This window comes from Orussus abietinus, unplaced genomic scaffold, assembly GCF_000612105.2.
Source record: "Orussus abietinus isolate OABI.00-Male unplaced genomic scaffold, Oabi_2.0 scaffold150, whole genome shotgun sequence".
Taxonomy (NCBI): Eukaryota; Metazoa; Arthropoda; class Insecta; order Hymenoptera; family Orussidae; genus Orussus; species Orussus abietinus.
The window spans coordinates 1-25,747 of NW_019394335.1; the positions used below are offsets into that span (position 1 = coordinate 1).

The following is a 25,747-nucleotide window of genomic DNA, read 5'->3' on the forward strand; positions in this document are numbered from 1 at the left end:
ACGTACGAAATCAGAGGGCAGCACACGGTGCGATCGCGCGACCCTGCACGTGAGCAATCTCCCAACTCATCTCTGGCATTGACTTGTTATGGATAAAAACCCAATCAGAGTTCGGATAGAAGTAAAGCGCAATTTTAAGCGAAGTTATGATTGATTATATGAATAATGTATGATATATTATGCATTATGAACCATGTATTATCAAAGATGAGTTTCAAGACTGCTCACGGGCAGGGTCGCGCTATCGCGGCCTGTGCTGCCCCGCAGTGGGGGATATGGACGGCTAATGCACCTGCCACCTGATACCCCCCAATGGCGCCCCTATTCAGGGATTCTCCTCATCTCTGTGATAACAAACATCGTTTAACATCTTTTAACATCTCTTACCAACAAGTCCAGCAAGATCTGCAGCGATGAACTACACTTGATGACTTGAAAAAAAAATGAATCCTGTTGTGATCAACCTTTTTTCAAGTCATCATGTGTAGTTCATCGCCGCAGATCTTGCTGGACGTGTTGGCAAGAGATGTTAAAAGATGTTAAACGATGTTTGTTATCACAGAGATGAGGAGGATCCCTGAATTGGGGGGTATCAGGTGGCAAGTGCATTAGCCGTCCACATCCTCCACCAGAAGCAGCACAGGACGCGTCGCGCGACCCTGCCCGTGAGGAATCTCCCAACTCAACTCTGTTGCATATTGACATTCAATGAAATTACACTCAGTCAAATGCTGAGTTTTACTAGCAGATGGCGCGTCAATTTCCCTCAGAATGCGCTAGTTTACTAAATCACTCCATTTCCCCTAGAGCTGTTTAAAGCGCTGTGATTGGGCGGTTAAAACTACCGTATAAAATGCAACCAATGGCGTTGCATTAAATCGGTACGGAAAGATGGATCGTTCCTATGAAAAGCAATAGAAAGCTTGTAAATTGAGCTTGTTGGAGGCTTGATGAATAGAGGTTAGATGTGTTTATTAAAGTGTCACTGATCCTTGTTTTTTGTATCTTGCAATATAGTAGTGATGTCTAAGCGAAAACACAATGTTGCATACTTAAAGCCTGAGGAGCCAAAATTTTTACGCGAGCTAAAGGAAAAAATTGGCTACAAAGAAGGACCGACCGTGGACACGAAGGTGAGATCCGAGGTTCTAAATAAAATGCAGGTGTTTTGTATTAAAAGTGTCGTGTTATCAAAGTTCTTACGTCACATCTAGATTAGAAACTTATTTACATACAAACCACAGCAAAGGAATTGACATTTCATTTAAATATTAAATTCAAAATGAAGTTATATCATTTGTGTAGAGAGAAGCTTTACCCGAAGCTACCGCAGAAGATTATGAAGACAGAGAAGAAGAAAAACCAGTCGTAGTTGTGTTGAAGAGTGGAGATTTAACTGCCGATGAAGCACAAGCATATCAAGATAAACAAGAAGAAGGTATATATTGTTTCAGTATTTAACTATGTAATATATATTTTCAATTTTTTTTTATCATCAATACTAATGTCAACAACACCATACATGACAACATACTAATATCAACAATGTATTATTAATACTTGAAGCTGTAGTTATATTTTTTTTATTTATTCCTGATCAAAATTAAAGAAATGATATATACTTCTTGTTTAATGCAGAGGAGGCAAACACTCCAGCAGACCTGACCAAAAAAATTGTATTTCGGAAAACAAGGACTACCGAACCAAATTCAGAGGACCATTCGTCTAGTAAAAAGTCAAAAAAGACGAAGCATAAAAGGTCGGTTTTATCATTTGATAATGAGGAAGAGGACATCAGTTAACAATACCTTACATCATATGCATATTAAACGAATCGTCTTATATTAATTAGTTTTATAATTGTATATACTGGAAGAATCACTAGTGCAAAACTGATTCGCAATAGAATAAGAATTCTGTTTTTAAAATCCTCTTTTACTGTCAACATCTTTGCCTGTAAATGGACTGACGTAGTATTTATCACATCGACTCAAGTCCCTTAAGTATTGCAATTCCAAATTCTTAGTTGAACATGAAATTCCTAAAATTCATATTTATTTAGAAAAAAAAAGAAAAAGAAAAGGAAAAAAAAGAGAAAACCAATTTATAAATGGTTTCAATGCCACTAATTTTCTCTCGCTCTGATTGGCCGCCGGCTCGCCAATAAGAGTCGCGGAGAGTGCACATTGCAAAGGGACGGTCCACACCTTGCACTACAATGTTGCAACTTGGCGCCTAGTACGAGCGTCCCGATTGGCCAAGAGCGTTCGGCAAGTGGGTCACGTGGGCCGCGACGCGGGCTGCAATTGGCCGAGTCCGCGTCCCTTTAACCGCCGCGCGCACGTCATAGAACCCGCGGTCACGTGACTCGGGCCGGCGGCCATCTTGGCAGTTTTCCTCGACGGAGGTAAGGAAGATCCGTGACGTCGGGGCCCAAATAAACACAGAGCGTATGTGAAGAATTTCCACGCGAGAACGGTTAATCGGCCGTCGGAGCGGAGCGGAGCCTGTCCCAGCTTGGCATTTGGTGCTGCTAACGGTCAGTGGATTTAAATAGCGCGGCTTTTCGCGCGGCCCGTATCTGTCTCCGTTCGTCCCTACGCGTGAACGTCCGCCGAAGCGCGGCCGAGTCGGCGAGATCGCGACGCGCGACGTGGGGATAGAAACGCGACTCGCTTCAAGCGGCGGCAGCTGTTCTCGCCGAGGCGGCCCTCCTCGCTCCGCGCCTCGTCCGAGTAATGGCGGGATAGCGAATCGTCGGTATCATAACCTCCGGTGGCACCTAAAGGTCCGCCCGACCGTCCCTCCGCTGCCTTCGGGCCTGACCGGTCAAATGTCAAAATCCTCACAGGAGAGGATTTCGAGCGGAGGAAAAGCGCGGATCGGCAGGGCCGTATTCGGAGCACGCGACGCCCTGGATGCGCGAGCCTCTGTAAACTCGGTCATATGCTAATGGGTTAATTCCCCGTGGCGTGTCGATTAACTTTAAGGGGGTGTAACATACGCGCCGATTCGCGCTCCATGGAAGAAATTATGGGCCGCTGTTTGCTCCGCGCCTGCCACGCACTAATGGCGGCACTCTTGGCACTTGGCATCATAACCTATAACGCGACTGCTCTTCCTGCCTCCTCTGCCGTTATTTCCCCTGTAATTTCATCTGGGCTCCGCTGGATTAAACGTCAAAATTCTACTTGCTGGGAATCTTTTATTCTGGACACGGGGTGAAGTTTAAAATACTCTGGACATTGTCAATTCTGATGCTGACACGTTAAATATCAAAAGCATTGTATTTCTAGGAAAGGCATTTATTGATTTAACATTTCATTAATATTCGAGGGTTTTAATAAGATGACACTTTAGTGATACAGAAAAGATCAACACGTAATGAGTTTACGATGTTTCTGGAAGTTTAAAATATATTCATCGAGTTATCTTGAAAAGATTCTGTTTGGCAATGAGGACATCTTTACTTTTATTTTCTAATTGTGGAATAGGATTTTCTTAGTTGTTTTTAAAAGATGTCAATTAATATTAAGCTTGCATTAGTTTTGACATAATCTGCGTCATTCAAAAGCGGAATGTGGTATCTGTGACTCATTACTTTCACATAGGATCCTATTTTTGTGGACTGATATCTCTTGTCCTCGAGGATGAATTTTATATTTGCCAAATTTAAAAGGCAAGTCCAAATGCTTTCTTTGTTAAATTATTCATTTGCAGAAGTAATTAAAATAATATAAACAATTACATACTCGTTTTTTTTTAGCGATCACTAGATTCCACGCTTTCTCTGTACTTCGTTAATCGTATATCATAAATTTCATTAGAGATAATAACACGTAATCTTAGCCATTAACTCCAATATAAGATAACGGTTTACAGAGAGCTGTGTAAAAAAAAGAAGACAATGTCATTGGCGATAAAAAATCCAATTCCTTAGTCTAAACAAATTTAAGCAAAGTATGCACCCGAGTCTAAGCTTATCGTCCGCACTAACTTGCACGTTATACCCATAATTATGATAATCTCGTTTTATAATATCCTATTTTACTTCATAAATCCTCTTAATCATTCCCTGCTACTGTTCCGCTTTGATCCAATCGTCTCGATCCTTATCACCATTCCGAAGTTCAGCATTGGTCCCCTTGAGTCATGCGTCGCATGGTGCCACGATCGTAATTGTCAACTGCATTTAGATTTCTATAATTGTTTATAATCCATAATTCAAAGAATAGTCTTCTCAACATGCCTGAGTCCAAGTTCAATTTTTTTTTTCTTGGCGTCTTCGAGCAGGCAGGGCATATCCTAACCACAAATTGGCTCTTGCTGACGGGGATGCGTATCCGCGGGAAAAGCGGCCGAAGTAGGTGGCGTAGGTTATGTAGGTTGGAGGTTGGATCTTGAAGGTAGAGGGGGCTCGAGCGCGCGCGTCCTAACCTACCAGCCATACCACACAATCACACCGGTTTCCCTACAGGCACAGCTGGTTCGCGCGTGGCACGCACACATGCGCAACCCCTATGCGCGCACACGAGTCGCTGGCTTGCGACTGTGTGAGCCGCGTCGCTAACGGCGCGCTTATATACTCCGCGCGTGGCTGCGCGGTACGAATGCGCGCCAAAGTTGCCGGAGTGTAGGTGCACGCGTGGTGCAGAGTCACCAGAGTAGAGGAACATGCGGGTTGGGAGAACGAATGAATGCGAGATGCGTCGGTGTAGTAGGGTATAGAATAGGTGTAGGGCGAGAGAGGAGTGTATTAGGATACGTTGATATAAAATCGCCAGAGTAATGGAATATGCGGTATGAGAACAAATGTCCTGTACGCGTAGATATATAAAAAGTCACCAGGGTACATGAATATGGGTGCTGGAACGAATGCGCGAGTACGCGTGTTGTACAAAGTCACCAGGGTATTGGAACATGCGGGGTTGCTGAAACGAGGGTGAGGATCCTGTCGGGATAAAGTCACCAGAGTATAGAAACATGCGGTTTTGGACGAAACGGTATATACAAATCGGTTTAGTCGCTGCGAGATAGAAATAAATATATGGGAATGCGTTTATATAAAGCCACTAAATATGTACCAGAGAGGCACGTGCAGGGTAGGGCAGTACAGTATGGGAGGACGTGTCGGCATAAGGTCGTCGGTGTATAGAAGAGTGTAGTATCGAACGAGGGAGTGCGTAGATGAGTTTGGTTATAAAATCAGTGGGATACGAGACCGTGGGTTAGATGAACGAATATGGGTGGGGTTGGTGTTGGTGCAAGGTTACCGAAGTACGTGCTCGCAGGTACGGGGGTTGCTAAAATCTGCACACTCTGTAGAAAGGGACGCGGCAAATATTCGCGATAATTTAGGATATTATCCCCTAGGGCATATCGGTCTTCGCGCGTTATGTACGAGAGCTGGCAGGTCGTAGGTTCGATGGTAAGAAACGATTGCCGCCACTTCGTAAGATAATGCACGTGTTACATGGGCACGTGCCTTCGCGACCGGAGCAAGCGGCGCGCCGGCTTACTAAACGTACGTTAATCCGAATTCACGCGAAATAGGGGAAACGCATGAAACGAGAAAGTTCACCTCGGGTTAACGCCAAATAGCGATTCGACCCGACAGCGGGGTTTTTTGGGGCGTGCACGTCGAAGCACGCCGTAAGCTAAACGACCGCAACTGCATTCACCATTATCCGGGACAAAACGACGGTTTCTGGTTTAACGGGGCAACGGAGGGAAAAGCGATCCCTATAGAACCGTCCCAGGACGGCGCGGGACTCTCGGGCGATACAATTTCTAGCGGGCAGCGTTATTAACACGTAAACGTGTAGCCCCCCTCGCGACGGCAGAAAACGCGGTTGCAGCCTTTTCGCTTAAAAGACGACGGCCGGGCGGGAATACGTGCACGGATATACGGTGACAACCACCAATCCATATTTCCACCGCGTGCGCTCCTTATTCCTTCCTCGCGCGCTCCTCTATGTACCGACTATGTACTCGTGGTCGGTCGCGCGAGTGTGCGGCCGCATCGGGACCGTGCGCGCTTCCCATTGGCGCGCACGTGGACGAGTGTGCCGCTCACTCACCCCGCTTCACCGTCCGTGTACTCCGTTTCGTAAACGGGGCACGCGCGCGCGCGTCGGGGTACTCCACTCTCCCGGGTATACGTACTTGTCCGCGTATACGAATACCTTTGCGCCTCTACTTAACCGCACGCTCGTAGGCGCGCACCAACACCCTCGCCCTGCGCGTTCCGTTTCGCGCGCGCCCATCGTGTCGGCAGTCTACATGGAAACTCCGGCGTCGTCGGTGCACGGGGCGCCTCGGCGACACACTCTCCCCGCGGGGTCCGTTGTACGCGACGGGCGCGCGCGCGCAGTGCGCACACCCGTCTACTCCACCCCACACTCCTGGGCGCGCTCTCGCGGTGCGCGTGTAGGTGCGCGGGCTGCGCGTCGGTGGGTGCGCGTCGGTGGGACGCTCGCGCGCGCCCTGTCGGTGGGCCTCCCCGGCGTAGGTGTGCGCGCCTAAGGGTAAGGTTGTAGGTTGGCTCGAAGGTTGGTAAGGTCGAGGAGAGGCGCGCCAGAGGAGGCGAGGGCCCAGAGGAAGAACGCGCGCGGTGTGCACGACGACCAGGGTGCCCCGTCTCGCTGTCCCGGACCAGTCCAGCCGACCGGAGAGAGCGAGAGAAGAGCCTGCTCCGGCGGAGAGGCGTCGCGCGGGTCCACGCCATCGCCAGCGCGCTACGACGACGTCGCCGTCGCCGTCGACGGCGCCCACGGGGGAAGGAGAAGGAGGCAGGGGACGACGCCGCCGACGTCGACGCGTCTCCAGGGCCGCCCTCGCGGCGGCGAGCACGCCCAGCGACGTGCCCCGAGAGCCCTCCGGGACGAGCGAGCGACCGCGTCGCGGAGGTTAGGGCACACCGACGGCCGGCCGCCCGATAAGGGAGTGCGCGATCTCGCGGCGCCATTTTGAAAAATCCGGACACCGCTGGGAGGCCAACGTGCCGCGCGGCGGATCACGCCGGACGCGCCGATACGAGACTCCCCCGAGTTTATGGAGAGACGCTAATTCGAAGTATTTCGGGCTTGCAGAGCGGCTGAGATCATCGGCACCCATGGAGGCCGCGCTCGAGGAGCCGCTGGTCAAGGACCCTGCCCGCGACGGTCCTGACAAGCTTGGGATAGGTATGATGCTTGATGACGTTTCGAGGGGCTTGGGAGGATGGGGTTGCATGGAGGCTCGGAGGAGTTGATCGAGAGATTTTGGGGATATTTGGGTTTACTGGGGACAGGAAGCCTTAATTAAGAGAGTCGGGGCAGGAACAGTGCTCGGGGTGGCCCCATTTCAGGGAGAAGCACTTGGCGGAGGGTTTACCAATGGATTTTGGAATGGGTACGGGGTGTCGAATCGAGGCTTTCGTACCGTATCGGAGTCTTGGTTTGTAGTTAACCTTGTTTGGGGCTAATAATGGTGTAAATATGTGAATTGGAATGTGGTATTCATTTTTATTGAGTACTTAATTTTATTGGGAAGTTTAGAGAAGCTTTGAAAGTTGGCGCTAATGCTTAGACGTTGGGGTAAAAAGAATTAAGCGTGGATAGTTTTTCGTAAATAGTTATATTCATATTTCACAGGTTATGTAATTGGAATTTGTAGGTATGTGTATCCGATGACATTATTGATTTACAAGGAATTTCTTTCTAGATAATTTGATTCCCAATGGAGTTCACGGAAAGTACGACGATGAGAGCGAAAAGTTGGTCGACTCCAGCGACGATGCATGCGATGCTCGGCCCGAGAGCATAGCGGGTGAAGAGGATAAGCACAATGACGAGGAAGACGAGGAGGAGGAGGAGGAGGACGAAGAGGAGGAGATGGAGGTGGAAGATGGTCAGGGAAGCGGACGGACCAGCGAAGTCGATAAAGGAGTAGATTCGATGGACGACGTTCCCGATGAAGAGAGGACCGACGAGGATACTCATCAGGAAATGGAAATTACAGAGGCATGTGACGACTACAAAGCGTCCGAGTCAGACGACGGTGTCAGTGAGCAAAATAACGCGAGTGAAGTGTCAAAAACCAACAGCGAGTGTCAAGACGTCAGGAGTGAACCAATGGATGTCGACGCTCAGAGTAATAACTCGGATGTCGAATGTTTAGATGAATCCGTGACGGAAGTACACTCCGATACGGATGATGTATTTGCGATAGAGAAATCAACCGACGAGGTAGACAGAGATAAATCAGGTAGTAGCGACGTTCAATTTAACGACAGTAGTACAATAGCTGAAAGCACTTTAGACACGTCCGACGTGAAGATCTGCGAGGAGAATGGAAGTTGTGGCAGTCCCGATATCGAAGAGATTACAGATACCGCTAAAAGCAACGGACGAGCTGCTTCATCGCAAGACCAGTCACCGGTCAAGGATCCCCCCAAGAAGAAGGCTCGAAAGCAGATAGATCTCAGCACCATTACTCCGAGGCGTAGCTCTCGCAACATTAAAAGGACTAGCTACATAGAAAAGGAAATCGAGGAGGAGGAGATAGACGACGACGGTTCCGATATAGAGGAGATCAAGCCGGAGGATCCTCTGGGTGGAGTCGACACAAAGGACAAAGAGAACTCGAAAACAAAGAGTCCGATAAAGAACAGCAAGACCACCATCGTGGTCAGCGACACTAAACGGCTCGTGGAAATAGCTGCTGGCAGTAAGTCCTCCAAAGGTGGCAAGAAAGAGCCGACGTTAGTGATCATAGACACTAATTCGATTCTCTCAGGAAGAGGTGGCGTGCCCGTGGGCAAGTCTCACCACTCGAGCTCCAGCTCGAGTTCCTTCTCGGTGGTTCCTATGGGTATCTCGGCGGCACAGACCATGTACCCTAATATGAGAACGACCATAACTCCGGTCCCCTTGCCGAGTAAACCTCCACAGCTGAATCCCAAGCCAAGCCAAATCGCGACGATCACGCCACCGGTTCCTCCGATACTGCCAACCCTTACGGACGACATGTTCGTCGTCGAAGCGCCGTCCTTCATAGTCCCTTACGTATACGAGAAGCCTCCTATAAAGCCTCTCAAGGAGTTCGTGTCGAAGCTGGAGAAGAGCATCGAGGAGTTCGAGAAGGAGGAGAAGCTGAGAAAGGCCGAGGAGAAGAGGAACGAGGACTCGGACTCCCTGGAAGGCGGCAAAGCCGACGAGAGCGAGAACGAGGGCAGCGTGAAGAGCAAGAAAGATAGCGACGAGCTCGGCGACGGAGTGGACATCATCGAGAAGGGCTTGCCGGGCGTCGAGGAGAAGCCCGAGGACCGGAACAGAGTCCCCACGTACTTCGACCTCCCTCTGGGGAAATTCTTCATGCAGATCGGCGTCAACCTCGTCCAGGAATTCGTCCAGACCGACCTGCTGCGCACTCAGAAGCGGAAGCAGGGCAAGGGGTCCACCTCGGCGGAGACTCAGCTCGCCATCAACTCCCTCATCAAAAATCTGGAGTTCAGCAAAGAGAACAACGAACCATTCCACTTAGAGATGAAGAAGTGCGAGTTCTGCAGCTTCAAGACGGAGTCTGCTCTGGTGATGCAGCATCACCTCGAGACACCCCACATGCGAAATTACGTGTACAAGTGCAACTTCTGTCCCCTGGAGGTGCGCAGCCCCCACGATATACTGTTTCACATGGAGGCCGAACACAATACCCGCGGTAGATTAGAACGAGGACCTGCCTTCCATCAGTGCCCCAATTGTCCATTCGAGGATAACCAGAAGGGCAAGCTGACTCGTCACGTCCTGGCTTGCACCAAGAAGTTCAGACCGGAGCGTAACCTGGAACCAGCCAACGACTGGGAGCCTCCTGCCAAGATCCCCAGACTGAACAGACCCAGACCTGTCGGGCCTACCAACTCCATGGCTGCCAACCTGGCGATGGCTATGAGCAGTAAAGGTCCCCAACCATTGCTGCCAAAACTCCTGCCAGCTCCTGTACCTGGACGTGGTCGTGGACGTCCTCCGATGCAACCTAGGTATACGGATCTCAAGACTCTGCGTCCTGGAAGCTCCCCGATACGACAAGGTGAGAACCCCTAGTGGAAGGTTCATTGGAATCTTCCTCCTCGCTTAATATAAGCCGGAGGATGACAGGTGATTAGTTTAATGCTAAAAGTGCTCCGATCTTTCAAGAGAATCCTTGAAAAAGTGTCACGATTTATTCACTGTTAATGTTATCTGGAATATGGTTGGATGTTTAAATTAACTTTAAAAGCATTCTAATTCATCGTGGTGAAAGGCTGCCTCGATCAACAAAGAAGCGTTTTTTTTTTTTTTATCAAACGTGGATCATGATAGTTGGATGCTTAATTCGGTTTTTGAGGTACTCCGATCTGTTCGGATGGAGGTTTCAAAATGGACTAACTGAGAAAAATCGTCTATTCATAATATTGGATTCATCAATAATTGGATGTTTAATTTTATTATTGAGCAGATGGTCGTTTCATTGACGTTCTTAAATGTTGGAACGTTTCTTGAAATTATTATGTCAATTATTCATTTAGTCGTGAAAACTCACGCAGAATTTGAATCGTGATCTCGAATTCGAAATAATCGAATGCTCATACATTGCAGACAACGTTGCAGGTATGATGTACCGACCAACGTCTTCAGGGCTGCTGGTGCCAACTACGTACCAGTTTGGCAGCAACCAAATATTCCAGGTAATTATACGTGGGACCGTCTCTACGCGTACGTAATTCCGACATGGGGAGTCACCAAGCTTAATAAATCCACCGGAGAAGCAATAATCCGAAGCGCCAAAAGCCCTGGAAGGAAAATGAGAAGAAAAAAAAAGGGGGAGAACAGAGGAGCCATCCACACACAAGGCAACGTCGGTTGGATCAATAAAACTCTCCCATTTACAAAATTAACTCCGCAATTGGAACGCGAATTATTCATGGAGTCGGACCGAAATGCAAAACAAATTTCTCTTATGAAAGCTTTCTCTAGGCTGGTTCGATTTACAGAATTAAATATATATAAAAAAAAGGAAAAGAAGATGAAAGGTTACACGTAACTCGGAGGTATCTTTCTTCTTCTTCTTCTTCTTCGAAATTAATATATTTATATGTGAGAGAGCTTCTTGAGCTCTTTGCTCTTTGGAATGTCGGAGACTAAGAATGTCGAGCAGACCTTATTGGCTGTATTCTGAAGGAAGGAAAAAAAAATTGATAAGCTTACGTGGGCAGTGACAAGTAGTAGGTGGTTTCTTGACTGTCGGGAGTTGCAATTATTTAGCTGAGAGTAGCAATGGTAGTAATTTTTGGTCGACCATTCGCAGATACTTTATGTGGAATGCCTTTCTTGGAAGAAATCTGAATGTGTGAGACATTTTTTAATATATTTCCAACATAATGGGTAATTAATAGAACTTGAAATTGAATTTCTACTAGGAGAACGTACCGAGTGTGTAGTTTGATATTTTTCCAAAATTCGTGAATATCTAGTTTAGAGGAACCTCTCTTAACTGAGAATGCATTGAAGCGAAGGAAATTTAATAAAGAAACCATTTCTTTTGTTTCTACTAATTGTAAGGAAAATCAAGATGAATTGTGATCTCTTGCGTAGGGAATTTTAAAATCATTTAAGGTTTCACCTCCTTTTAAGAGATTAATATTTCTTCCATAAACAAATGACTCCATTTGTTTAGATATTAATATATATTCTTATTGAGTTTCTGACATTGATTTCCAGAAATATTGAAAAGCTCTGGTACACTCCCTTGGTGAATTTTTATTTATGAGCTTCTTTAACCACCTCTTAACCGTAAACGATGCGTGCTCGTTAAGCTCTTTCAATGCGTACTATTTTTACGCCTATAGACCGTCAGATTCAATTGTTAATAAAGAGATAATAGGTTTATTATGCGCATTGTTGTATGTTTTGCAGCGTTGAAAGGGTCCGTATGCGCAAACAGGTGTACAGTCGCTGGATTAATTGGATTAATTCGATTAATTTTACTAAGTGTCACGTTATTGTGCATTCATTTGAGGTTTATTTGTTGTCACGTATAATGGGCCCCAATTGACGTTCTTCTTCTCTTTACAGAACACGTCGTCTAGCTCGAAAAATCCCACGGCGAAGCTATTAAGCCAGCCGAGTATATCGATAACCCCATTGCCGCGCACCACGTCGCAAACTCCGATTTCAGGATCGGGAAGCTCAGCGAAGCCTGGTGGCAAGAACACATTTGTCATATGTGAGATTTGCGACGGATATATCAAGGTCAGTATTTCGAGCCGCCGTTACTGGGTCGATCTATTTAAGGTGATATGAAAAGGTCACTCTATATGTAAAACATAAAAATATTTATCAAGAAACTCGGTAGAGTTTCGAGCTAAATACATTTTTGATTAAACTGTTCTCCAAGGTGGGTGCACCGAATCAATTGAAACTGTAACATGTGATTATGGAGGCCCCCAGGAAGAACGCGATGTACGTGAAATTTCATTTTTTCTTGTTTAAAAAAAAAGGTTTTTTTTTTAACCTAGACTAGAACCAAGATCACATTTTTTTTGCGAAAAATGAAATTCCATGAGCATTTACCTTAGAGCCTTCATACTCATGTGCTGAAATTTAAATTGATTCCGTGCACCCAGTTTAGAGAAAAGTTCTATAAATATTTTGACGTTTCGATATACATATATGACACTTTCATAACACCTTAACCGTACAACGACGATTAAAAATAACAATTGCTGTAATATACATTACACCTTGTACGTGCTTGTTCGTTTATCTTGCGTTAGGCCCGCAAGAATGAACACGAGAATGTCAAAAACTGTCAATTGACAGTTTGACGTTAAAAGTGGGTAGAGTGCTTATATATCAATCATCAATTATCAGATTTCGTAAATTGTGACCTCGTTTTGATTGATTGGTATTTAGCATAATTGTTTTAACTACTGAAATTTCTTAAGAATCATTATACGTTAAGTTGGTTGTTTCTTTTTTTTTAAATTAATAGAAGAAAACCTCTTTGCAATTTTATCGATTGATTATTTAAAATAATCTTCAGAATGTAGAAGACAAGGGGCAACGGAAAAATGCAGATCAGATGTAACAAAATGATTTGAGAAATGCCATTATTGTTTTTCTATGGTTTATTTTTTTTTTATAACTATAAGATTTACATTTGTCTCTTTAACTAAAGATTTTACTGATCTTCCAGGATCTAGAACAGCTGCGGAATCACATGCAGTGGATCCACAAAGTTAAGATTCATCCAAAGATGATTTACAATAGACCCCCGCTGAACTGCCAAAAGTGTCAGTTCCGATTCTTTACGGATCAGGTAAGCTTACGTTATATTTCCGTGTAACTGAAATATAAGGAAAAAGGAATTTAACTTGAGACTAACGATCAGTTTCTAAGGCTCTGGTAATTGCACGGCAATTTAAAAAGTGGCCGTCAATAGCTTTCATGCTGCATTAAAAACATTAAATGATAAGTAGGACAACATTCATGTACGGTATAAGTTGTTTGAACGGCTCCCAGACACATGAATAATTGAACGAATGGATGTTGAATAAATTTTATGCTTCTTTTATCACAGGGATTGGAAAGACACTTGCTTGGATCTCACGGACTCGTCACGTCCAGTATGCAGGAGGCTGCAAATAAAGGAAAGGACGCGGGACGTTGTCCAGCCTGTGGCAGGGTAAATAGATTTACTTTACATTTATTAGGAGTACAGCTTGTTAAAATTAAGATTGATTTTTTTAGTCTGAATCGGTAGTCTCTAGGGACATTCGTCAATAACGTCCCATGAACTATGGTGGTCGTACTCATAAATATTATGCAATGCATCTGCATATCAATGCAATCATATCATGCAAACCATTTAACCCCATGGCACGGTCATTAACTGCAAAATATTGTTGACAATGTAAAATCGTTTCCCAGTGAAACCTTTATAACAGAACGGCATCGAATGCCTTAAGCTATTCACGGAGATAGTTATAAATGAAGTTGTAATATTGCTATAAGAAAATTAATTTTTTTCGATAGTTACAATATAATCAACATAATTCATAGCAACTCGTAGTTTCTAGCTTTACACTTTTATGTGAAATTATACGTAGCATTTTTTATAGTAACTCATTGTAACTCTAAACATTCAAGTCACGTGATTAAGGGAAAGGTTTGTTTAAACTAGACCATTTACTCCACTTTTTCATTTGTTACTTCTTTTCTGCATATCGCATCATGTTTTAATGAACGCGATAATGAAGCACATAGTATATAGCGTTCAATTATTATGAACAACAGTTAGATTGATTTAAGCCAGATGAATGATCTCTCAATTGCGTGTTGCAATTTGCAATTTCCAACGCCGTCCCGATGCTCCATTCACAAAGCTTCTGCACGAATTTCTTGGATTGTATGAAATAATTGTATATCGTAACATTATTTGAACAATCTACCGAGATAACAGTTTTGTCGGAAACCATCCTTAGATTAGCTGAAAATTTGTCTCGAGTATCCGCGTTCAGTTGCGAACGGGTCGTTATCCTCGACGGTCCACCTAATCGGAGACAGTCTTTCCAATTCATCCAACACGTTCCAGGTGTACCAGTGGAAGCTGTTGAACCACGTGGCGCGCGACCACGGAATGACCCTGAAGCCGGCGCACTTATCATACAAGTGCACGGTGTGCACCGCGACATTCGGCATGTACAAGCAGTTCGAGAACCACGTGTACTCAGCCCACAGCGTGGTGGCGAAGCGGGTGATGGACAAGAAGAACGCGCCCTCGTCGCCCTCCTCAAGATCGAACGACTCGCTGCTTAAGCCGCTCAAGATCAACGACGAGATCACTATAATACCGCAGCCGGCCAAGCCGACCACCAGGTCCGCCGGGGTCCAGGGGAGAGCGAAATAGCAATGATCGGCCGAGTGATGCCAGCGCGGGCTGCCCTCGCCCAGGACGACACGCAACCTCGCGGCACTCCGTTGAGTAGCGCCGCAAGCCGTCGGGGGCGCCACCGAAGCCCCCGGGCCCGGCAGCGGAGGCCGAGCCGCGCGTGTACATGTGTATGCATATAACTAATGCTTAAGGGACACGGGGAGGGGACTCCGGGCCCTCTCGGGCCGGTGGAGGGGGGCCGCGGGGCCCTCGGGCCGCGAAATGGCCTCGCTCCCTCCTTGGGCCCGCCGATCGAGCCGAAGAGACGCGGGAGGTGTATCGGCCCGCCGGATGGGACCCCCGGGCCCGATCCCCCGAGGACGCAACTCGAGGAAAGAGGGGTGGGGCCGAGGAGATGGCTCCCCCTGGCCGCGCGGTCCCTCGATCGATCGCCAGTGCCGACTTGTATATTTATTTAAAAGCGAGGAGTCTCTCGAGTCGCCGGACTCCGTCGCGGGAGGCGGGGCCGAGGGGCCTCGCCGCTGCAGCGGCGCCCGGGCGAGTCCGAGGGACGGGCCTGACCCCCACGCGGAGTCGCGTTTGCCGTAACGATATACATATTATAAATATACATAATATAAATAGCCATGCCGTGCGTATATCTCTGTCACTGTCCGATCTCTCGTTAAGGCCCGAGAGGGGGGAAGGAGGAGGACGCCCCCGGGAGCGAACGACGGGGCCCTGTCTCTCGTAGCTGCGAACGATCTATCCGGCGCCGTCGCCTCGACCGGTCGGGGAGGCCAGAGGGAACGAAGATTGCCCCGAAGAGGTGCTCTCGCCACCTCGCCGCTGGACGAAGTCGGGAAGTAGGATCGTCGGGTCCCCTCCGACTCGTGCTCGGACGCGTGTGCACGTGTGAGGCGCAGCGGTGCGCGCACTTGGCGCGCGGACTCTACCTTGTGTATACGGCCCTGGCCGGGCGCGCCTTCGCGGCCCGCCCTGGGACAAGGGCGGCGTCGCCCAACGCGAGATCAAAAGACTTTTTTCCCTCCGGGACTCTTGGGGCGGTGTCTCTCCCAGGGCCTTGCAATTAACACCGCTACGGATTCAACTGCACCTTATATATTTTTCTAACGAATTAATTAGTGAAATTCTTTTCCTCCGTGACCCCCCGCCACCCCCCTCCCAACCTGACCCGAGAGAGGTGGAGGAGAGAGTTCGAGAAAGGCCGATTATTTCCGATAATCTCGGCGCACGGGGGAAATTAACGGGTCTCGGCGGCGTTTCTTGATGTCGTTGGTTTCGGATACGCTTTCATGGTGTCTTAACTTCCTTCTCTTTCTGTGCGACGATGAGTAGGGGATGCGAGGAAGTGACTTTTTATGGGGGGTTAGCGTCTTAGTTTCTGACCGTTTTTTTTTTTTTCCTCCCCAATCTGTGGTGGGAAATGTTTGAGATTTTCTGACGTGGATATCTCGAGCCCAGGGATCGTTTACGGATGGAGGTAATTTCATTCGATCGAAGGGGAATTCGTGCGATAATTACTCTTGTTTCTAGGCGCCTTAGGAAAGAGAAAAAAAAAGAAATTGGCGATGGGGCTTCGTACGTCGCGTATGACCGAGTCGTTATAGGTTTTAGCCTCTTTAAATGTCTTTAAATATCGTCGAGTACATATCTTCAAATATGTATATTTAAATATACACGATATAGATGTTACGTCTTTAAACGATCATTTTATTGTTAAGTCTGTAAATGGTCCCTGTCTAACATATACTCATGTTTGAGTTCCAAACAATTCCTAACACTGATTTCGAAAAGTCTTAACATGTTAAGTCCTTCGATGAGTTCAAGCCTGGGAAGGAGTTTCTTCGGATGGGAAATATTGTTGAGAGATCTCAAGATATTAAATTGATTAAGCTCTTCTAGGTGGGAAAGTCGTTGAAAAATCGTCGAATTCGTAAAAGTAGTTAGACGCCTTTATCGTGAATTTCTTCTAGCCCGTCCAATTTCCCATGAAATTGCGCTCGCGCGGTGAATTATGGAAATTCGTATTTCCATAAAGAATGATACAAGACTGAAGGAGAATCGCGCGCCGATTGTGCATTGATAAGAGCTAGAACGCCCTTAACGATTCTTCGTCCAACTTACACAGGGCTTGATTATACTTAACAATTTTTCCTTCCGTTTTGATATGATGATTCTCTTTTTAAAAGGCCATGAAAATATCGAAACCGATTGCACATCGGAGATGTTCTCCGGATCCGAGTTCCCCGTTTCGCCGTAAACAGGAAAAACGTGTTTCTCGAGATACGAACGAAAGATGAGCGGAACTATTCGGAATTTACACCAAGTGCTCGAATTCGGCCCTTTTGCGCTTTTGGGCGAGCGATTTAACGATCTGATCCGCAGCCGTTCAATTTTTTTTTAAACGATATTTGAACGGTCCCGAGAAACGCTTATCGAGTTTTTAGAATGAAATGCATTCGTCTAGTTATCGGAACGATATAGGATTACTTGGTTTGAGGTTAATCCAATTAACAAGACTTTTCGAGGATGTGAAAGAGTCTATGAACCTTTAAGGCGATATGAAAGGATTTTATATATATATAAAACGTAAAAATATTTATAATACTTTTTTCCACACTGGGTACACCGAATCATTTAGAATTTCGTTACATGATTATGTAGATCCTAAGGAAGAACGTGATGCTCATGAAATTTCAATTTGCAACTAAAGATTTGTTTATTTATCCCAGACTAGAACCAAGGATACGTACTTTTTTGAAAAATGAAATTTCATGAGCATCGCGTTTTTCCTTAGGATCTCCATAATCATATGCCGGAGTTAAATGATTCGGTGCACCTGTTTTAGAGAAAAGTTTCATATATATATCTTAGCGTTTTATATTTGTAGAATAACCCTTTCATATCACCTTAAGATTTGCGCTTTCCCTCATCGACTCTCTACATCGGTGGTTCTAAATCTTTTCAAAACGCTTTCGATCCTGTCGCAAAATTTGCGGAACGGTAAAATCAGTAAGGGCATAAAACTAACAAAAACCTGGAAATGTATATGTACAGGGTGTTCCAAAAAAATGCATACAAACCTTTTCAGTTTGTAGCCATTATAATCACTCTTAGGTGAAACTGATTTAACCCTTTAAATACGGAGCCCTTTCGACATATGGGCGAAATTCGTGAATGCGTGCAGGCAATATTGGACCAAACGGCGGACGCCTTTAGTAGCCGAAGGGTTAAAATAGTGGCAAAAATGACAAATGATGATGTTAGTGGATTAAATTTCTAAAATTCTTTGCATATATGGACACTCTGTGTATATACTATATACCAATATATATAAGAACATTTATAACGGCGTAGGTCGCGTAACGCGGACCAAGAACCACCACTTTACATTCGCGTATTTCTCCGGCGGTATCAGTTCTTTCTTTTTTCTTTTGCCAGGACTTTAAAGATTGACAAGTAAGGGGAAAACATAGAAAGAGATATTGTAGAGTTTTGCGGTACGCGGTTCTCATGATAGCCCCCCTCGGTGTACCTCTCGAATGGTTCCTCCGGCTTTTCCTATCCACGGAATGATTTGCTCCCTTATTTATAGCGACGTCTCATTAATAGTGGGATATAAATACCGCGTGTGCGTATGGAAGTATACATATAATTTATACGACTCGTAACCATCTCTCTGAAGAGGCGTAAAAGCTCGGAGCTGTACATTGTATCTAATTAATTGCCCATGTATGAGTTGGGCTCCGCGTCGCCCCCCTTCGCCCCCTCGCAAAGCCCCCCAAAAAACCCCGGGAACGACCCCCCGTACTCTACTGTTAATAAACAAATATCCAGTTTTATTTTTGCGCTCCTTCGCGGATGAACAAGAGAACGTGTACATTAATGTAGGGATTTAATATTAAAGAACGCGGATATATCGGTAATACCTCTAGGGATGTCGCGCGCACGCGCGCCGACACATGCGTAGATATTATAAAAGGGTGAGATAGGTAACGAGGGGGAGGACGTGTACGCTTTAGGGGGGATTTATATTTTCCGACACGTATCGGTGCGGAGACTTGTCGGTGCCGATCTGACAAAACATTGTAAACGTAGGTTTGTTCTTAGCTACGTTTTATATTGCTTTAAGGGGATGTGAAAGTGGCATCGAAGAGGTTTCGTTTATAAGACTTTTCTCCCAACTCGATTTACCGGATAGTTTGAAACTTTACAACGTGAATAGGGATACTATAAGGAAGGTCCTGAAACTCATGGAATTTCAATTCTTTTCAAATTTGTTTATAGGTATTTTAAAAATAGTTTATAAAAAATGAGATCTCGCGAGTTTCAGGACCTACGTTAGGGTCTCCATATTCACGTTTTAAAAGTATGAAACGATTTGAGACACCCAGTTCGTAGAAAAGTTTTATGAACGATTGAGCTTTCGGATGCCACTCGTGCATGAAACTTTTCTCCGAACTGGGTGTGCCTAAACGTTTCAAACTTTACAACGTGAATGTGGAGGCTACTAGGAAGGTCCTGATTCTCGTGAAATTCCATTTTTTTTTCTTCTTTTTATAACAAATTTTAACAAAATGAACAAATTTTTAAAATATTAAAATTCCATGAGTCTCATGACCTTCTTTATACTTTCCATATTTATACTGTAAAGTTTGAATCGATTCGGTACCCCCAGTTTGGTGGAAAGTATCGTGAACGAGGACTCTTCGACGTCACTTGCACATCACCTTAAGGGGATCAATCGTTCATGAAACTTTTCTCCAAACCGAATGTACCGGATCGTTTCATACTTTGCGACGTGAACGTGGAGGCCATAAGGAAGGTCCTGACCCTCATGAGATTTCATTTTTATAACACATTTTAACAATACTATGAACAAATTTAAAATAAAAGAAATTGAAATTCCATGAGTTTCAGCGCCTTCCTTATACTCTCCATATTTATATTGTAAAGCTTAAATCGATTCCGTAACACCCAGGTCGGAGAGAAGTCATAAACGAGACTTCTTTGACGCCACTTTCACATTATCTTAACTGCGAAATTAAAAGCGCTACAGGTTATTTACACCCAGGTCGGAGAGAAGTCATAAACGAAACCTCTTTGACGCCACTTTCACATTATCTTAACTGCGAAATTAAAAGCGCTTCAGGTTATTTACATCGATAGGAATCATTTTGGTCACGTGGTATCGGAGTTCCTAGATTTTCCGCAAGTAGCGCTAGTATCGTTGGATAAGCGTAAATTCAAGATCCCTGAGTACCGATTATGGGGCCACTTTTTATGGAATATAGGTGTTACGTCTCCTCGTACTACTTCGTGATTGTATTATCGTAACATGTATGTCTCAGTGGCGCTGTTGACACTTACGACCTGCGTCTTGGATGAATAATGCTATTGATAAGCATGTTAACAGTGTTTTATCGGACCGGCACCGTCACGTGTCGGAACCGATACGTGTCGGATGGTCTGAATCGACCTTTAGGGGGGAAATCGAGTTCGCAAGGCGTTTCTCTTGCCTGGACACCGTGGGGCGAGTTTTTGCGATCGTTTTAGAGAGACTAGGAGGGGAGATATTTAGGGAAAAGGAAACGTCGGCTTCTCTCGGTGAATCAGTTAGGGTCGGACCTCGATTTGCGAATCGAACGGGTGATCGTTATCGCTTTACCGGCCGGAAGTTTGTTAATCGGTTTTGCGATGCCCATGATATCGCCATTTATCTCGAAATTTTCCGGTCGGTAAAGTGTTAAGGTGATATGAAAGGGTCATTCTATAGATGTATATATAAATCGTAAAAATATTTATAAAACTTTTCTTCAAACTGGGTGCATCGAATCATTTGAAATTTCAGCACGCGATTATGAAGGCCCTAAGGAAAAACGCGGCGCTCATAGAATTTCATTTTTCAAAGAAAAAATCTGTATTCTTGGTTCTAGTCTGGGATAAATGAAAAAAGTGTTTGTTTGAAAAAGGGAATTTCACGAGCATCGCGTTCTTCCTTGGGGCCTCCATAATCACGTGCTGGAGTTTCAAATGATTCGGTGCATTTAGTTTGGAGAAAAGCTTTATAAATACTTTACTTTTTGGTACATATATATATATGAGACTTTCATATCACCTTAAAGACTTGCAAGGATGGTTTTCTTTTTTCTCGGTGTTTTCTGCAGCTTCCTTCTGAAGGAAGGTCTAGGCGGACAAATATTATTGCTTTTTCTTTTTTCTTTTTTTTAACTGATCCGCTATGGGATATATAAATTTGTGTTGTCTCTGTGGGACGTACGGATGATGATCGCGATTAGCGGTGGACGGTTTAACCCGCGATTAGCGGTGGACGATTTAACCCGCGGTTAGCGGCGGACGATTTAACTCGCGGTTAGCGGTGGACGATTTAACTCGCGATTAGCGGTGAATGATTTAACTCGCGATTCTCGAGGTTTTTCTTTTTCGACGTTTTTCCGGAAATAGGCGCGATACATGAGTCGAGTCCTGATATACGAGAATATATCGGTTTGTAAATCTTTTTCGAGTGATTTTGTCGGCGTTTTACGAGCTTCGGATGCGTCTTGCGTGGTTTATTAAACTGTACTAGTTGCAATTAATTTCAAAGGATTAATTCGGCGTATCAGCGATCGGGATGAGTTGAACGATCGACGAGGTATTTTCTTTCTCGGTTTTATATCCTTTATATATAAAGGCAATTGTCGAAGAACAAACTGTTCCCGCAATCGTAGCTGAAAAATTAATTCGAATTAATTCTTCATCGGAAATGAGATCATAGGGTTTCCCAAAAGAAGGTGTCATTTTACGTTTGGAAAAACGAAATTTCGATTTTGAAAAAGTACTGACACTTTTATTCCCATCGAAAGTAACGAGAGGGGTAAAGTTAACGCCCTGATTTTATCTGTTTACAATTTTTAAATAAACGAAATCTTTTTCATATAGTTCATCTGGTACTCAAATTTTTCGTTTGACAATATTTAAAAATTATATAGTGAGTAGGCTTACATAATTCAATGTGAATCGTTCTCTTATCCGGTACTGGTTGATTGTAATGTTTTTCCGATATTCTTCTTAGCACAGCTAATTAACTTTTATTAAACAGAAATTGTCAGGGTTTCAGCACACTCTGGGGTGCAACTGCTCCTGATTAATTTCTCATTATTGTTTACATCTGTAACGAGAAAAAAAAAAGATGAAATGTAGAAATAAAAAACGACCGCCCTTTCCAACAGGGGAATTAATTTCGCGCCCTTCTTCGCGATCAATTCTATCAAGATTTCAATCAATCAATCAGAAAAAAAAAGAAAGAAACTAAGTTCAAACTGACCGTTCAGAAATGACGGGAAACTAAAAATGGCACCTGCTTTTAGAAAACTTCGTTTCATAAATAAATTTAAAAAAAGACGATTATTGGAGAGCAACCAGGGTTTTTTCTCCCAATAATTCGAAAGGAATCTTCAAATGGAAGATACAAACATTGAGAGAAAAAAAAAAGATCCTGTTCCTAATACGGGTCTCGATCAATTAACGAGATAACCCTTTAAGGTGATATGAGAGGGTCATTATACATATATAACGTCAAAATATTTATGAAACTTTTCTCCAAACTGGGTGCACCGAATCATTTGAAACATTAACTCGTGATTAAGAAGGCCCTAAGAAAGAACGCGATGTTCGTGAAATTTTATTTTTCCCGCAAAAAGTGTGATTTTGGTTCTAGTCTGGGCTAAATAAAAAGAAATTTTTATTGAAAAGTGAATTTTCACGAGCATCGCGTTCTTCTTTGGGGCCTTCGTGATCACGTGTTGAAGTTTCAAATGATTCGTTTCGATATATAGAATGACCCTTTGACATCATCTTAAGGTGATACGAAAGTGTCATATATGTATATACCAAAACGTCAAAATGTTCATAAAACTTTTCTGAAAACAGGGTGCACCGAATAATTTGAAACTTCAGCCCGTAATTATGGAGGCCTTAAGGAAGAACGCGAAGCTCATGAAATTTCATTTTTCATACAAAAAATTGGTATGCATCCCAAACTAGAACCAAGGACACACATTTCTGTTTGAAAAATGAACTTCCATGAGCATTGCGTTCTTCCTTGGGACCTTCGTAATCACGTGCTGAGGTTTCAAATGATTCGGTGCACTCAGTTTGGAGAAAATTGTTATAAATATTTTCACGTCTTGACATAAAAAAATGACCCTTTCATATCACCTTAACCCTTTAACTACGGCGGATATGTACCATCTGTACGGATAGCTCGATCGCGAAATGCTGATATTTTATATGAATACGATATTTATTTGTCGCTTTGAGTACATGGGAAAGAATGAATATAGTGGCGTTTCGTAATTAAAGGGTTAATTGGGATTTCATGTGCACAATTTCTCGGGGGAAATGGGGAAGAATCGACGCGAAGAAAAAAAAGAAAGAAAGGAAAACGAAAAGCCCCTCGCGATCCCAAGAGTTTCCCTCCGAGGGTCGGTTTCGAGCTGAAGACATAAAAAACGATGAAGATAAATCGCTGAAAAAGAAATGGGGAAAACGAGGAAATATGAGAGCCGACTTTCGCGCGATACGAGAAACGAGAAACGAGAAGAGAGACCTCGTCGTTCGGAAACTGCCAGGGGAAAGATATTCCGAGCCCGAGACTTTGCCTCAACCTTAAGATATACGATAAAAAATTGTGAAGAAAAGTTAAGCCCATTCTGGCGTGGGGCCACATTAAAGGCGTTATGAGAGTGTCATATATATGTATACATATATGACACACACCAAATTGTCAAATTATTTATAAAGATTTTCCCCAGATTGGGTGCACCGAATCGTTTGAAACATCGACCTCGTGATTATAAAGGCCCTAAGGAAGAACGCGATGCTTGTGAAATCTCATTTTTCAAAGAAAAATTTATATTTATCTGACAAGAATGAAAAAAGGCATTTTTTTTTTTTGGTTCGAGAAATGAAATTTCACGGACGTTCTTCCTTGGAGCCTCCATAATCACGTGTCAGAGTTTCAGATAATTCGGTGCGCCCAGTGTGAAGAAAAATTGTATAAATCTCTTCACGTTTCGATATATGCTGAATGACCTTTTCATGTCACCTTGAGGTGGTACGAGAGGGTCGTTCTTTATATCAAAATGTGAAAATATATATGAAACTTTTCTCCAATCTGGGTGAACTTCATGTGATCATTTGAAACTTCATGACGTGATTACGAAGGCCCCAAAACAAAAAAACGCGATGCTCGTTAAATTTCATTTTCGAGAAAAAAAAAGTTTCATTTATTTAGCCTGGACTAGAGCCAAGATCACATTTTTTTTGTAAAAAATGAAATTTCACGAACATCGCGTTCTTTCTTCGGACCTTCGTAATGACATATTGATGTTTCAAATCACTCGGTGCACTTAGTTTTCGGAAAAGTTTTATCAATATTTTGACGTTTTATGTATACATAGAATGACCCTTTCATATCGCCTTAAGGTAAAGGAGAAAGTCTAGTATAGGGAGAGAGAAAAATATACAGAGAGAGAGAGAGTGCTCTGTGGAGGAGACACGTCTCTTTAAATCCTCCCTGGCTCGCTAATCGACCTGAGGACGATTAAAAAATAGGCTTATTACCCTGGACATGTAGATAGCGACGATAAAAAGGAGGAGAGAGAGAGAGAGAGAGAGAGGAAAAAAAAGAGGCGAGGAAACGGGCGTAATAATATATACCCCTCTCGCCTCGCGAGAGGCCTTCTTTTCGTTTCCCCGTGATTCTTTTCCTTTTCTTTTTCTTTTTTTTTTTACCCTTTCCTTCCCTATTATCCTTATCTGCGTTATCTCGGCGTAGTGCCGAGGCAACGGAAGGGAATATTAAAAGAACGGAACCCTTTTCTAGGATGTACGTCGGTACGCTCTCCTCCGACGAGTCTCTTGCTAGGACTCGCCGGCGCTGTATTAGTTAAAAGAAAAAGAAAAAAAAGTATAAAAAATCTCCTTTGGGCTGTCGGCCGAAACTTTTACTGCGAAGCTATTGTTGGTATTACGGAGAGCATGTGGGATAGAGCGAACGGGAGATTGAAAGGGAGAGAGAGAAAGAGAGAAAGAGAGAGCGAGTGAGAGAGAGAGAGAGAGAGCATTCATAGACACACGGATTACAGGACTATATAGTTTACTGTAATGATTTGTACAATATTATATGGATAAATTAGCGATTGCGTAAATAAAGTGTACCAACATTTTATCAGCGTTCTCTGTTGTTACGAGGTGTTCGGGGATCGTTTTGTGGGATGTATAAAAGTGGGATTTCGTATCTGGATGAAGCAGGATGAATGTTTTTTTTTAATAATTTTTACGGATAATTCCGGTGACGTTGGTACATGAAAACTTGGGGATTGTTGTTAACTGTTCCATGGGATTTATAATATTGAAGTTTGGCACGTGCACGAAGCAAGATGGATGTTTTTTTCTAACTTTTACAGGTAATTCCGATGGCGTTGATACAGGAAAGCTTGGGGATTGTTGTTAACTTCCATGGGATTTATAATATTGAAGTTTGGCACGTGCATGAAGCAAGATGGATGTTTTTTTATAACTTTTACGGGTAATTTCGGTGGCGTTGTGGTACAGGAAAGCTTGGGGATTGTTGTTAACTTCCATGGGATTTATAATATTGAAGTTTGGCACGTGCACGAAGCAAGATGGATGTTTTTTTATAACTTTTACGGGTAATTTCGGTGGCGTTGTGGTACAGGAAAACGTGGGGATTGTTGTTAACTGTTCCATGGGATTTATAATACCGGAGTTTGGCACGTGCACGAAGCAAGATGGATGTTTTTTA

The 25,747-nt window shown here is 44.1% G+C and overlaps 2 protein-coding genes across 4 annotated transcripts; both read left to right on the forward strand.

Annotated features, from left to right (window-relative positions):
• Nucleotides 1-950: 950 nt before the first annotated feature.
• LOC105702282 (uncharacterized protein KIAA1143 homolog) lies at nt 951-1,928 on the forward strand. Its single transcript, XM_012429749.2, has 3 exons — nt 951-1,133; nt 1,306-1,438; nt 1,639-1,928. Exons 1-3 carry the CDS (start codon nt 1,023-1,025, stop codon nt 1,800-1,802), a joined length of 408 nt encoding a protein of 135 aa, XP_012285172.1. The 5' UTR covers nt 951-1,022; the 3' UTR covers nt 1,803-1,928.
• Nucleotides 1,929-2,015: 87 nt separating this feature from the next.
• On the forward strand, nt 2,016-16,618 carry LOC105702281. Of its 3 annotated transcripts, none has more exons than XM_012429745.1 (8): nt 2,016-2,539; nt 7,092-7,184; nt 7,705-10,068; nt 10,617-10,705; nt 12,093-12,269; nt 13,216-13,338; nt 13,600-13,704; nt 14,614-16,618. In XM_012429745.1, exons 2-8 carry the CDS (start codon nt 7,115-7,117, stop codon nt 14,926-14,928), a joined length of 3,243 nt encoding a protein of 1,080 aa, XP_012285168.1. In that variant the 5' UTR covers nt 2,016-2,539; nt 7,092-7,114; the 3' UTR covers nt 14,929-16,618. The 3 variants fall into 3 exon arrangements, with proteins under 3 accessions (XP_012285168.1, XP_012285171.1, XP_012285170.1); XM_012429748.1 differs by having other exon boundaries at nt 10,629-10,705; XM_012429747.2 differs by lacking the exon at nt 2,016-2,539 and adding an exon at nt 6,486-6,908.
• The last annotated feature ends 9,129 nt before the right edge of the window (nt 16,619-25,747 follow it).

Excerpts from the sequence above, each read along its gene's own strand:
- LOC105702282 (XM_012429749.2), top strand. The coding sequence starts at position 1,023 with ATGTCTAAGCGAAAACACAATGTTGCATACTTAAAGCCTGAGGAGCCA. Across the intron at positions 1,134-1,305 it reads GACCGACCGTGGACACGAAG|AGAGAAGCTTTACCCGAAGC; the intron begins GTGAGATCCGAG and ends TCATTTGTGTAG. Across the intron at positions 1,439-1,638 it reads TCAAGATAAACAAGAAGAAG|AGGAGGCAAACACTCCAGCA; the intron begins GTATATATTGTT and ends TGTTTAATGCAG.
- LOC105702281 (XM_012429745.1), top strand. The coding sequence starts at position 7,115 with ATGGAGGCCGCGCTCGAGGAGCCGCTGGTCAAGGACCCTGCCCGCGAC. Across the intron at positions 13,339-13,599 it reads TCCGATTCTTTACGGATCAG|GGATTGGAAAGACACTTGCT; the intron begins GTAAGCTTACGT and ends CTTTTATCACAG. Across the intron at positions 13,705-14,613 it reads GTTGTCCAGCCTGTGGCAGG|GTGTACCAGTGGAAGCTGTT; the intron begins GTAAATAGATTT and ends AACACGTTCCAG.